This window comes from Plasmodium yoelii (genome assembly GCF_900002385.2).
Source record: "Plasmodium yoelii strain 17X genome assembly, chromosome: 10".
Lineage (NCBI taxonomy): Eukaryota > Apicomplexa > Aconoidasida > Haemosporida > Plasmodiidae > Plasmodium > Plasmodium yoelii.
In genome coordinates, this window is record NC_036182.2 from 1,677,785 (window position 1) to 1,692,470 (window position 14,686).

The 14,686-nt window shown below is 22.1% G+C and overlaps 5 protein-coding genes across 5 annotated transcripts; 3 read left to right on the plus strand and 2 right to left on the minus strand.

The window, feature by feature from the left end:
- Positions 1-235: 235 nt before the first annotated feature.
- Positions 236-900, minus strand: PY17X_1040800 (selenoprotein, putative; the record flags this gene model as incomplete). The annotated part of the gene is made up of 3 exons (XM_022956364.1): positions 236-364; positions 529-576; positions 736-900. 3 exons carry the CDS (start codon positions 898-900, stop codon positions 236-238), a joined length of 342 nt encoding a protein of 113 aa, XP_022813412.1.
- A 530-nt stretch (positions 901-1,430) lies between these two features.
- On the plus strand, positions 1,431-3,397 carry PY17X_1040900 (dynein light chain, putative; the record flags this gene model as incomplete). The annotated part of the gene is made up of 9 exons (XM_022956365.1): positions 1,431-1,451; positions 1,689-1,846; positions 1,991-2,114; positions 2,332-2,458; positions 2,558-2,615; positions 2,700-2,820; positions 2,910-2,989; positions 3,185-3,233; positions 3,323-3,397. The coding sequence occupies 9 exons, from the start codon at positions 1,431-1,433 to the stop codon at positions 3,395-3,397; spliced, it is 813 nt and encodes a 270-aa protein (XP_022813413.1).
- Positions 3,398-3,517: 120 nt separating this feature from the next.
- PY17X_1041000 (conserved Plasmodium protein, unknown function) lies at positions 3,518-7,226 on the minus strand (the record flags this gene model as incomplete). Its single annotated transcript, XM_022956366.1, has 15 exons — positions 3,518-3,670; positions 3,853-3,960; positions 4,044-4,189; positions 4,319-4,415; positions 4,547-4,656; positions 4,761-4,896; positions 5,022-5,157; positions 5,266-5,465; positions 5,620-5,739; positions 5,835-5,882; positions 5,981-6,033; positions 6,139-6,222; positions 6,381-6,615; positions 6,796-7,043; positions 7,157-7,226. 15 exons carry the CDS (start codon positions 7,224-7,226, stop codon positions 3,518-3,520), a joined length of 1,944 nt encoding a protein of 647 aa, XP_022813414.1.
- A 486-nt stretch (positions 7,227-7,712) lies between these two features.
- On the plus strand, positions 7,713-11,777 carry PY17X_1041100 (uncharacterized protein; the record flags this gene model as incomplete). The annotated part of the gene is made up of 1 exon (XM_724023.2): positions 7,713-11,777. One exon carries the CDS (start codon positions 7,713-7,715, stop codon positions 11,775-11,777), a length of 4,065 nt encoding a protein of 1,354 aa, XP_729116.2.
- Positions 11,778-12,838: 1,061 nt separating this feature from the next.
- On the plus strand, positions 12,839-13,456 carry PY17X_1041200 (conserved Plasmodium protein, unknown function; the record flags this gene model as incomplete). The annotated part of the gene is made up of 1 exon (XM_022956368.1): positions 12,839-13,456. One exon carries the CDS (start codon positions 12,839-12,841, stop codon positions 13,454-13,456), a length of 618 nt encoding a protein of 205 aa, XP_022813415.1.
- Between the last annotated feature and the right edge of the window lie 1,230 nt (positions 13,457-14,686).

A 14,686-nucleotide genomic window follows, 5' to 3' on the forward strand; every position in this document is an offset into this window, starting at 1 on the left:
ATGGCCATGATTTGCCACATAAAATAAATGTCAAATAAAATATAAATATAATATATATATATATTATTTGTTATTGATTGATGCTATAACATGGAACTTATTTTAAACAATAAATAAATAAATACATTGTTTTTCATTACTAATTTATGCATTATATATGCATTTTCAAATTAGCAAATCATTTGCTAATGTACTTATTTAAAAACAAGTTTTTGTATGTAAAATGATATCACAATTATCCTCATGTACTTCCTAAACAGGCACTTATGTTTTTTAATTCCATTATTCTACTTCTCCCAATATTACCAGTTTTAGGTTTTTTATAAAAATCATCATTGTCATTATTTCCTTTTCCATTATATGGCTGTGTAAGTTAAAAAAAAATAAATATAATTATTTATTCGAACAGTGAATATATAGAGAGAAAAAGATCATGTTATTGTAATTATTGGAATAATGTATATATAAAAAAAAATAATAATGAACTAGTGTGAGGAAAAACTGTATATGTGTCAGTTTAAAAATTACACTTCGCTGAGTGGGCATTCCAAATAAAGTCCTAAAAAATATAGCTAACTAAAAAAAGAATAAACATATATTAAAAATAATATTTAAATTGCCACTTTAATACTAATGCGTGTGTACACATTGTAAGCATTTAAGGCGAAGTGTATGATTTCGCACTTTTGTAATCCACATTTTTCATGTAATAATAGTATATTTATTTATTTTTACAATATTAAAAAGTTGTTTCAGAAAATTCAAAATTCCATTAAAAAGGTTAATTATTGGGACAATATATTTGTTATAGGAAGAATTATTTCGTCTTAAATTTTCATACTTCAGTTTTCTATTTTTTAAAATACTTTCATAATCATTTTTTTCGTCGTTGTTATTCATTTTTTTTTATGCTTAATAAGAAAAAGAAACATAAAAGACATTAGACATTATATGGCGGAATAGATATATATATAAAATATTATAGTAATATTCGTAATCGTATAAATTCCTCGCCAGTATTTATAATTAGTTTCTATAATCGTATTTTTTTAGAAATATTGGTAAATATATAAATAACAAATATTGTATTATTTTTACACTAATCTTTGTAGTTAGTGAATTTTTTTTTTTTGAAAAGCGTAAAGAAAACAAAGAATATACATATACATGATATGATAAAATATGATTTATATTTAATACAAATTTATTTAGATAAAATATTTTGAATATATTGAAATAAATGTAAATGCATGTAATTTTATTGCTAAAAAATTTTATAAAAAAAAAAAGTGAAATAAGAATATTAAATATTTTTTTGTGAAATTAGTAATAAAATAAACGAAAAGAAAATTTATTATATTATTTTTTTACATATATACAATAATTATTTTCACCCGGTTATACGAATTATATATATTTTAGTTGGAACAATGGAAAAAAATTACAAAATTGTAAAAGAAAATGCAAAAAAATGAGCAGACAAATTAATAATATAATAATGATTTCTACAAACTGTTATATAAATTATGCTATTGTAGATTTAGAACAATTTTTGTTTGGTTGACATTTTGATTTGCTTAGGATAGCTTTATTACCTTTAAGCTATTTTAGTGTATATAAATATATACTTAAATATAAATTAATTATTTTCTTTTTTCTTATGTTTAATTGATGTATATTTTCCAAAGGTTAAATATGGAAACAATTTTAATGTGAGCAAAGAATTAAGGTCTTACATGTTGAAGATTATGAAAGAATATAAAGATTATTTTGAAAAGGAATTTATTAAAAATTGTAACTTAGAGAACAATATTAATTTAATGGAAAATTTAGAAATCAAAGAAGAGTAAATATATTGCTTTATTATGCTCCATTCCTTTTGTTACTGCTTTACTATATTTGTTCATTATGCTTGTTAGCACAAAATAAATAAATATATATATATGATGAAATATTTTTTACTTTTCACTTTTGTTGTCTTTTAAATTAGCAATGATTACAATGAAGATGTATTTATTAAAAATCAAAAAAGTTTCCATATTTATGATTTCTTTAACTTATCTCTATTATTTCCAATAAAAATTTTGAATCAAAATGGAAAATCAATAATACAGGTATGCTAACTTTTCTTTCGTTAATAAGTAAAAATAATATATACTTATTCAGATTGAAGCATTTTATAAATGTATATACTTGCGCTTATTTAATTAGAGTTATATGAGTATCTCATTAAATAAGTATTAGGGCAGAAAACATTTGTGTATTGTTAAATTTGTCATATTAAAAATAAGAAACGTTGTGTTATTATTTTTATTGATTTTTTTTATTTAGTTAATATCAGAGGATAATACTCCAAATGACTTAAATATGATCCAAACAATTCTTAAAAATATCGAACAAACCGAAATGGACAAATTAAGATTTTTTCATATAGAAAATATAATATACGAACTAATAGGTTATACATATATATAAAAAATGAATGAATAACATGAAAAATGTTTATAGTGAATATAAAGGCATACATATTTATTATAAAACATATGTTTTTTGGTAGACGAATTAATTAGACAAATTGCTGTCGATTGTCCTAAGCGTGGATTTTCCTTAATAGTGTAAAGAAAATAGCGAATTAAACAAACTAGTAACTAGTACTTTATATATACATATATTTATTTATTTATTTAATCTTATATAAGGATAAATAACGAAATAAAAAAAAATATTGATTACTACAAAAGATTGATAGAAATAATTGAGCACAATAATAATATGAATACTGAAAAGTTCAATGAAATGCAACGAAAATATAGCATCATGGTAACCACGCGCACATACTTGTAGATTATTTTCTCATTTTTTTATTTAAGTAAAATAATCATAATTAATTTATTCGAATATATTTACAGATAGAGCAATTATCTGTGGAAGAAAATAACCTAAAAGAAAAGTTAGCTGACATACAAAATGAACTTGAACTATTAAGAAAGTAAACATGCTCAAATAAAAAAACAAAAACAAACGATATAATATAATTTTAAAAAACAATAAATTAGTATATCATACAAAATATATAGAAACAGTTTAAATTTTTTTAAAAGTAATGCTGTGGAAATCGTAATGATATATGTGCGTGTGTGGATAAGAGTATATTTATTTGCTTTGTTGTCTTTTTTCGACGCAGCACAAACAAAAAGAAAGCCCAAGAAAATAGGAATAAAATGGAGATACAGGTTTGAGTTTTTTAACATTTTATGTTTTAATTAATTTATTACTATTATTATTACTATTATTATTATTACTATTATTTTTTTGGTGATAGTACGATTTGTTAAAACATAATGAATCACTACTGGAAAAAATTAAAGAAATTTATGATAAGCAAGGAGAAATTTAAATGGAAAAAAATTGTTTTAAAAAATAAAAAAGCATAATGAAACACACAATAAATATATACAATTCTGAATTATAATTTATATTTTCCATATTTTTCTTTACACATGACTTAATTTTTTTATTAAAATTTTTTATGGCTTTGTATGAGTTCCGTCATTTTGTCAATTTTTCTCACATTATCTTTCATCATTTTTTCTTCTTTAAAAACATTTTGAACAATAGTTGCTCTTTCCTTTAATATGTGATAATATTCTTCTACAAAAACTAGGAATGTCTGTTAATTGAAAAAATAATAAAAATCAATAAAATGAGATGAGCAAAATAGAGCATGCAATGAGCTTTTGAAGGAAATATAAAAAATATAATATAAATAATATATCGTAACAAATAAAATAAAAACTAGATATATATTATTTTTATACATAAACATGTGATGCTGCAATAATTTAAACAAACCTTCCACAAATCGATCATATCATCAGGTGTAATTTGTGCAAGGTTATCCCAATACCTTTTTTCTTGTTTTCTTCTTTCTATTATTAACTTTAACGAGGAATTTAATCTCTGTTCGAATGAAATATAAACATATTATGTTTGTATATTTATATGCATGTTTTTGTGTATATTTTTTACTTTTTTCAAATTACATTTTTGTATTTCTTCTTTTTATTCGAAATTCGACAAGCATTTTCTTTTTCCTTTTCTTGGTAATATTTGAAAATTATATCTAAGGCATATTCAGGAGCAGATAACATTCCAGTATTTTCAGTGTCTTTATTATTTTGGGTAGTGTCTTTGTTTGGTTCGCCAAAATTCGTGTGTAAAAATTTTTATAATAAATTTTTTTTTTTTATAAAATTAAGTCATATTTGGTGTAATAACCTTTAGATTTGATAATATTGGCATTTTGGTATTTCTTTACCTGTATAAAATAGCTTTGTTAGTAATTCGATATCCTCTTCCGTATGTACCCCTATGTAATTTAATAATTTGTTTAGTTTATCTTGGTATTCTAAATTCTAAAAAAAATGATAAAAAAAAAAATAAGAAATGTAAGGTATTATGCATTGTAATAAATGTTGTAAGTAAGAAAAAAGATAAATAAAATAAATAAAAATATATATGAAATTTATTTTATATATAATTTCACCTCATCAACTAGAAAACCACATTCATCCAAAATTAATCTTTTTACGTTTTCGATCTGCTCAGTAGTTACACTTTGCATGGTTATACTCGTTTGTTCGTTTCCATCATTCACTATTAATGGGAGCATATAGAAAAGGTGTATTATACAAAATAATAAATAAAATTTGTATATATTTATAGACATTCCATAATTTTGTATAAATCATAATAAATACCTTTAGTGGTTGCTGATGGAAAGATTGAAGTTTCTTCTAAGAAATGCTTGTAATTGATATGATAAAATTCTTTGAAGAATATTTGTTCATAAATTATTTTATTTGCATCAATTAATTTTTCAATATATGTACTTGCCTAAGAAAAATGAATGTGTGAGAAAGAAAATTTTGTGATAATGGTATTATTTTATAGAGGTAATTTGATACAATTGTTTCTATATCATTTCTTTATCGAGGTATTTATTTTAGTATATGCTATACCTCATTTTTTTGTAAATTCCAGGCAGTAGCATATTTCTTTTGAAAAAATTTTTCATAACTTTTTTGTCGCTTTTGTAATTCAATAAACTGAAATTTAATTCTTTCATACTGATTTATTAGCTCATTAACCATTTTTCTAAAAACAAGGAAAATAAAGTTTTTATAAGTTCAATATTTATGATTCTGATAAGTATATAATATATATATATATATGTGCTTGATATAATTATTAAATTATTGATACTTTGACTTTATCTTGTAGTTGTAGTAATGTGTTTTGATTGATATAAGAGATTCCCTTAATTTATTTATTTCAAGTTTATAGAAATTAATCTTTTTGAGGTTATGGCTATTTTTTTGTTGAAGGACTTTTATATTGTAAATTTTTTTTTCCTTGTCCATAATTATATTGTTTATGTCTAATATGCTTTGCATATCCATGTTCTTTATATAGGAGAATTGATTGAGGTAAAAAACGAAAGAAATATATTATTAATATAAAAAGGAAAATATAATAAGTATATGTATTCTATAAATGTGTATACGTGTTATTGTTTTAATTTATCTTTGCATATATTTTGATGTTTTATTTTTGTACTAAATTTTCTTCAAGTTGTATTTTTGTTTTCAATTTGAGATTATTTTCTTCATGTATATCTTTTATTTTTTGATTAAAAGATTTAACATCATTCAGTTCATCAATGAATATAGTGGAATTCTGTTAAAATACAATAAAAAGAAATAGAAGTGTATCTAAAATGATGAGCAAAAATATTATTACTTTAAAAGAATAAAAATTGAGGAAAAATGGACCATGCTTTGAATCCTTATGAAGTCATCAAGAATTTGTTTGTTTTCTTTCTATGAGAAAAATAAAAATAATATATATAAATTGTTGATAGATGTAATATACACTATGAATTGAGCAACATTCATATATGTTATATTTTTATACATACCAACATGTTTTTCCTTTTATAGTTTAATTCATTTCTTGTTTTGTTAAGAAGATCTCAAAAAAGGGGATAAAATTATACATTAATTTGCAATAATTTGGATTATTGGAAATGCTGGATTAAAATAGCAATTGTAATAGACGGAATGAAACGTGGCTTACTTTCCAAGTACATTTTGTAACCATCTCTTTGATTTTGTATAACCGAAATAAGGGATAAAATATTTTGAGAATTATTTTTGCAGACTATCAAAGGTATAGATAGAAAAATAATGAGATGTATGATTGTTGTTAAGTTAAAAAAAGAAAGAAGTATTTATTTATTATATGGTATATGGATGGGACTTCAAAAAATGTGTATGTTGAAAATAGTTAAACATTTTTATAAATTCTATATTTATTACCTTTTTTTATGTTTTCATCTTTATATTTTAGTAAAGAAAAATATTTTTCGATTTTTTTTTCATATGTTTCTTTTTCTTTTAGCGCTAAATTTTTAACATCTGCAAAATTATTTTGAAACTTGGATTTATAAATTTCTTCGTGTTCTAATAGCATCTCGTTGTTATATTTTTGAAATAATATATCGTTGTTGTCTTTTACATCGATTACATATTTTTGTATATTATCTATAAATGACTATACAGAGAAAAAAAAGTAATACATAGATATATATTAAATTCAATTAATTGGGAAACTAATATAATTGTTTTAATTGAGCACAAAAATGTGGTTATTTGTATAGTCTACTAAAAATATAAGTAGTTATGTATACGTGGATTGTTTTTGTTCTCATAATTTTTATGTAATATATGTTACCTTTTTTTCGTTGTTTACTTCTGTAATTACATTTTGTAATAATATATCTTTTTCTTCGTTAGCATTATTAATTATATTTATATGATTGTTGTCGTCATTTATATTACTTTCATTTTGTTTGTATTCAAATATTTGTTTAAAGTTTTTTTCAAAATTATTTTCGTTTTTTTCATTGTTTTGTGTGTCTAGTTGGTATTGATATGCTTCTGGGTAAGTAGTCTCTTTTGAAGTTTTTTCTGATACATGAGCTAAGAAGGATTGTACATATGTATACACATATATAAGAATATGAAAATACAGGGTTATATTAATGAGTAGAAATGATAAAACGCGTATAATTTAAAAATATATATTTTTTTACATTTTTTTTGAATTCTATTTCGCCGTATTTCTATCCTTGTTTCTTTTGATATATTAATCAAGGTATCCATTATCTTTGTAAAGTATATACAAAATTAAATTCAATATTTTTATCGAATTTAATAAATTATAGATTTATTTCGATAAATATTTGAGAATAAAATGGATTACACATAATGAAATGTAGCTTTATTGTCTTTATATTTTTTTTCTTTCAATTTTGATTCCTTTTTTATTTTCTCCAAAGGAATTAATGAAACAGCGTGCTTGCATATTTTTATATTTTTTTTTCGAAAGAGTTTCGTATCTAGCAATAGTGTGAAAATGCCATCATTATTTTTATACATTTTTTTCTTTGTTTATTTTTATTTTATTATTACAATATTTATAATAATCCGTTATTTTTTTAGAAATAAAAATACGAAGTGTCTTTATTTTTATTATGCTATTAAAATTTTTTTTAATTTAACTATATAAGTGATATTTTTAGTTTATTTATAAAAACGAAAAAAGGATGAAATAATATTAAAATATGGTGTAATAATATAAGTAAAAATATGAAGGATATCCGAAGCTGTAGTAATGTATCATTAAGAAGAAAACGAAAATATATCGAGGGTGAATCTAAAAAGTCTTCAAATTTAATAAATAGACATCACAATGAAAATATTGTTAGTAAGCCTAAGAGAAGATCAATAAGTTTGTCAAACGCTTATTTTAGTGTAAACTCTTTTTCTATTTATGACTCATTAAATTTTATGAATAACAATGGAGTTAAGGGAGTGGAGAATGAAGAAAATGGAAAAGTAGAAAAGAAGGGGGAAAAAAACGATGCTAACGATAAACTGAGACAATGTAAAAATAATGATATACGAAATAACAGTAATACGAAAAGTAGAATAAATAAAAAATATCTAAAAAAGTCGATAAAATACTTAGAGGGAAGAAAAATAAATAAATTATTATTTAAAAAAATTGTATTCAAGAAAGCATTTTTTTATAAAATGAGATGTCTTAATCATAATTCGGCGTGGTTATTGGAGCTATCAAAATGTAAAAAGGAAATCATGGAAATGTGTGGGAAAAAAAGAAGAAAAAATAAAATTAAATTTTATAGTAAGTACAAACAAAATGATGCGGTAATGAAATGCTTTAGAAAAAAAATAAAAAGTGAATCATCTATCAATGATGTTATACTCATGAAACCATTTCCGTTTTATCGAAAATTCATTTCCTTGTTTTATCAAAAAAAATATAAAGAAGCATATCTTATGTTGATAAAAATAAGTTCATATTGTGTTTTTTTTTCTTTAAAAGAACGAAATATTTTAAATGAAAACTATTTTAAAAATAATAATTATAATTTACATTATTTAGTGAATTTAACAAATGAATTTCAAAAATTTAAAATATGTGATAATGGTGCAGAATCAAAGGAAAACTGTTCCACACTCAGAAAAAATATAAAGTATGGATCTTATTCTTATCTTTTCGATAAAAGCAAAAACAAAACAGATCAAACTACGTTAGTTTTTCACGTTTTACCAAAGAAAACAAATAGTAATAGAAAAGGAAATTTTATTAATAGGGATAAAATAGGAGCTTATAATTTTAATATAAAAGTAGAAGAAGAAAAACATAATTTTTTTGTAAATTACAAATTTTATAGATATGAAAATGGTGTTAATCATTTGGGAAAAGTGATTCTCAGACGAGATTCATTTTTGTTACATAAAGGAAGGAAGATGTTAAAAGTGGATAAAATGGACAAGACAAATAATAAGATTTCTTATGAGGATAGAAAAAATGATAAGAGCGTAGGAAATATAATAAACAAAGAAAACGAAATAGACGATATGAAATATAATTTAGGTAAAGATGCAAGTAAAATTTTGATAAAAAATAATATTAAATATAATAATGAAACAGATAAATTAATGAAAGAAACAAAAGAAAAAACAATTTCCTTTTTTAAAGAAAATAATTATTACTACAAAAAATTAAAAACGAGAATGAGAGTCGATGTCCGATTGATATTATTTCTTAAAATGTTATGTTTGTATATGTATGGTAATTCATTTGGTAAAACTCATAAATCAAATGAAATAAATAATTATTATGATAGAAAAATTTTTAAGACAATGGAAAGACAGTACACTGAGGTAAGAAGCAACAACATGATATATGATTATTATGGTAGTAACTGCTCAAACGATAAAAGACATATAAAGGAAGCAGTAAGAACAGAGATTTTGAAATACATGATAAGATATTTGAAGAAGGTAAAAAAGGAAATAAAATTCGACACATATCTATATTTATTACTGAGTGTTATATGCCGTGATTTAAGAATGTATAAAAAATGCGTACTTTATGCTAGAAAGAGTATTGAGAAAGATTATTTCAATTTTGTGAGCTGGACATATTTTAATAATATAGTTTCTATAGAAATAATTATCCAAGAAAACATGGAAAAGGAAAGAGAATTTAAATTAAGAAACAAAAAAAAGATAGATGAAAAGAGAAAAAAAAAAAAAATAAATAATAGTAATAATTTTAATATGAAACGGAAAAAGGAAAATAAAACAACCACAAAAAATGCAGATATTGTAAAAGGGAAGAAAAAATTAATAAAAAAAAATATAAATTTTTTAGAAAACTCTAATAAAATGAAAAGAATGTGCGACTATTTATTTGGAAATGAATTTTTTTCTTTATATGAAAAGCCAAACATGGAAAACATCATGGAAAATTATAATAACTACATTTATATTAACCCTTTTATAAATATTAATAAGTCTTTTTTTTTTAAAAATAATTATTTTATAAGCAAGATATTTACCGATTTGGAGGATAAAAAGGGGGATATGAGAGAAAAACGAAATATAGACAAGAAGCAAAGTAATCATCCCGAAAAAATAGATAGTAAAATCGATATGAATGAACATCATTTAAGGAGAAATAAAATGGAGAAAATATCGAATGTTTATTTTCTGAAAAAATATGAAATGTACAAAAAAAGATACAATTTCAAAAATAACATAATGACACTATTTGGTTTTGCACATTTTTGTTCGCTTAATAGTATACTACATAAATATTCTATATATTCCTATGAATATTTGAGAAAAATACTTGGAAATAATTTATACATATTGAGTGAACTAGGAAAATTGTATTATTACAGTGGGAAGATAAACAAAAGCATGAAATGTTTTAAAAGGGTAAAAAAAATATGTAATGAAAATAAAAATTTAAAAAATAAATTTACTGAAAAATGTTTTGTTCTATATTTAGAAGAAAAACAAAGAATAAAGAAAACCCTTTCAGAAAGTGAAGAGAATGAAATGAGTCAAGGTGGGAATTTGGAAAATGAAATAAATTTCAAAGAGGAAGATTTTAATGGAGATTACGACACTGATATTAGTGGTAACATTAGAAGACGAAATACCATCGAAATAATTCCCCCTAAAATATATAAAATTATAAAAAAAATGTGGATTCCTAACTATTTTACAAATATATTTATTTATATGGAATTACTGGTAAATATATATTATCTTAAAAAAGACGCATCAAAACTTTTTATTATTTTAAATAAGTATGAAAGTAGTAAAAAAAAGAGTAAATGCTTATATGTTTCTCGAAAAAAAAATGAAAAAATGATAAAAAATAAAATATGGGATGATAAATTTTATTACAGTCTTGGTAAATATTATTCATTGATAAAAAATTGTCAAATGGCTATTTATTATTTCAAAAAGTCAATAAAAAAAAACAATTTTCACTTATATTCATACTTATGTTTAGCAAAAGAATATGTTTCATGTGGAAACTTAAATAGTTCTATTTTTATATTAATAAAGCTAATTAGTTTATATATGAATAATTCAAATGCATGGTTTAGTCTAGGTAAATGCCTAGAGCGTAAGAATAATTATGATTTGTCTATTTTTTCTTATAAAAATGCTATTTATTTTAGAAAGAATAACGTTTTCTATTATTTTTTGGCTAACATTTATTTTAAAACAGGACAAATAAATAATTGCATAGGCATATTAAAATCTGCATGGAGGCACAATAAAAATTTTGTGTTTTCATCTATGTTGTTTGATATATATTTAAAAAAGAAAAAAGGGAATTTGTCTTTGCAAAACGAGGATAGAATTTTAGAAGAACATTGTAAAATAACTGATAAATGTCATGTATGGTGTGTTAGATTTTTAAAAGATTATTTTAAAAAATCAAGAAAGAAATATTGTGTGGTTCAACCTTTTTGTGAGAACAAACGAGAGCAATATAATTTTTATGAGACATTATTATCACTTTTTAATTTGAACAAGCCTTCGATAAAGGATATACAATCAGTCAATTTTTTGAGTTATTTTAACAAATATTATGAAAAAAATTCAAGTTATTTTTATTTAATACGTACTTTGAAGCATTCATCTTTAATTTTATACGACGGAATATATTATTTAGCTAATTATTTTCTTTTTAATAAAAAAATAAAAAATGCTTTAATATTATTTAAAATTTTATGGGATGCAGGAGGACCTTATTCGAAGGCATCATTTCATTCATTTAAATATGGGCATTGTTTATTGCAGAGGGATGTATGATTATGATTTATTGGTAACATTCCATATGAGTAGACAATATTATTATTATTATTTTATATTAATATATTTATAAAGATAAATCATAATATATTATAACATTTTTATAAATACATTTTTTAATGTAATTTATTTAGTATATATTATTTTCCCTCATTCTTTGCTATATAGCCAAATTTTAAATTGTCATTATCATTGAGCATAATTTTTAGTAAAAACATTGTCATTAAAAGCTGTAATCGCTTAAGATATAAAAAGTAATAAATAAAAAAAATATTATTCTTTTCTCAAATTATTAGATAAAATTTGTAGTTATAAAAATAATGCAAAATAAATCACGCATTCTTATTGACTTGAAACTTAGTATAGAAAAGATAAAATTCAAAAAAATACGTTGTAGTGACAAGAAAAAATTGTTTTTTTTTATGATGATCATTGTGTATTTATATGTATTATATAGGTATGTTTTTTTGAGTATATTGAGGAAAAGAAAAAATTAAATTTTGCTTTGTTCTATATATACATATTTTTAATATTTATGGATATAAAAATGCACACAATTTTCCATTACGGATCATTTTTAAGAGGTTTACATAGGGGAAAAGTGAAATACGATAGGATATGCTCAGTGTAAATTTACAAGTTTAGGAATAAATAATGTAATGCACTTTTAAATGTTCCGACTTATTATTCAGTTGATGTTATATGTTTAATAAAATATACATTTTATTATATTATATATATGAATATAAATTACTATAAGAGTTGATGGCCCGTTGTTTAATTAATTTTTTATATTACTGTGAAGACGTTAATTTTCCATAATATTTTTCGTCTATATCGCATAAATATTTTAATTACACAAAGTTTTATTTATTTAATCCTTTATTTGGTATCCATATTATCTACATTTAAATTGTAAGAAAGGAAATTTAAAGACGTGTTGACAAATACATAATCACACACCAAAAATCCTGAAAGATAATATATGTAATATTTATATAGATAATTGAATATAAAAAAGTGTAAAACAAATAAAAAAAATTTTAATTAGGATATAAAAAATGAAAATAGTAAAAGTAATAATTTTTTTGAATGTATATTACTTTTTCGATTATTTGCATGAGTTAACAAAAAATAATGCAGATTTATTTTATGCTCTTAGTAAATATGTTAAATTAGAGATAACACATAATAATAAGAATAAAGAAAAGAGTAATGAAATAAATGAACACATTTTGGAGAAACTAAGGAATGGAAATTTGATAGAAGATATTAAGCAATATACCGCTTTAAACACAGATATTAATACGATTGTTTATGATAAAAAAAATAATGAAATAAAAAATTGGGCAATAAAAAGAAGGATTTTAGAAGACACAGATTGTAGTTTAGATTGTGGTAATAATGGTCATTGTATAAACGACTTTGGAATGGAATATTGTTCATGTGGCTATGGTTACTCAGTTGATATTAATAATATGTTTAAGTGTGAAGAAAATTGTAAAATAAATAATGGAGGATGTGATCCCAATGCAGAATGCATAAAACTCAGTGAACATGAAGAGGCGGAAAATAATGTCATAAAGGGTGTGAGAGTCTTATGCAAATGCAAAAATAAAAATAACAAATATGGTGGTTATTATTGTCCCGAAGAAGATAATTTAAAAACTGAAACATGATGATTATTTAATATTTTGATATTCAAAATACAAAAGGAATAGAAAGAAATAACGAAAAAACAATATAAATTAATTTTTTCTTCATTTTAATTTATTTCATATTTTCGTCCTGGGTTCTATACCCTTTTATAAAATAATAAAATGCAACTATCATTTACGGAAAAAGTCTATTGCGTGATTTGCAGTTCGATCTGTGCATTAGTAAGAATATATATTTTTTCTATATGCCCATATATATAATATGAGTATTTTTTACTTAAAATGTGTTTGCACACCAAATGAAATTTTTGTTCCGTTTAATTCATGGCACTAAAAATGTTATTTTTATGCTAAAAAATTTTACATAATATTTTTCTTTAGAAGAAAATAATTTATTTGAATGTTTTTGATATTTAATGGAAAATTCTTATAGCGCATTAATTGGAACAACTTTTTTCATATATAACCTGTATATATTATCATTAAGCTCCTCATAATGTTTTAAGGAGTCAATTGGAATATTTTAGCTAGCTTTCCCCATTTTTTATTCCTCTTTTTTATTCCTCTTTTTATTCCTCTTTTTTTTCAATTGCCTATTAAAAATATTGATACGCGCAAAAATTGATAAATATATATCACACATAAAATGATACAAAACATAGCATTATTCATTTAGTATATATTTTCGCATATGAAATTGCAAATTCCCCAAAATATATTTTAAAATAATATATATATGTCATTGCTTAAATGAATTTATATGATCATGAATTTAACTATTTTAGCGTAATTCAAGAAGTTCGCTTTTATGTATATCGTGCGTGCATATTTATGGATTACACTAATATATATTTATAAACGACTTTTATCAGTTCTTCGTCTTTCAAATTATTCGTATGTATGAGTGCATTCTTTGAAGTTTGGAATATATCCATATTATTAGCTTATATATTTTTTTGAATTTTAAAGATGATATGAGAAAAAATATATACACATAATGTATGCATGAATATGTATATAGTATAATTATACACATACATTATTATGTTTATTTATTGAAAAAAATAAGGTGAAAAGCGCATTAATTAAGAAATATTTTAATTTTGAGTTGCTAAGAAAGACACAATTCTGATATAGTTTTATATTTAAACCGTTTTTTAGTTATTATTTTTTTATACATTCTTTATTGCACAGCTTTGTACAGCATACTAATGTAGGGTAAATTTTGCATATCTGATCAAATTATACAAG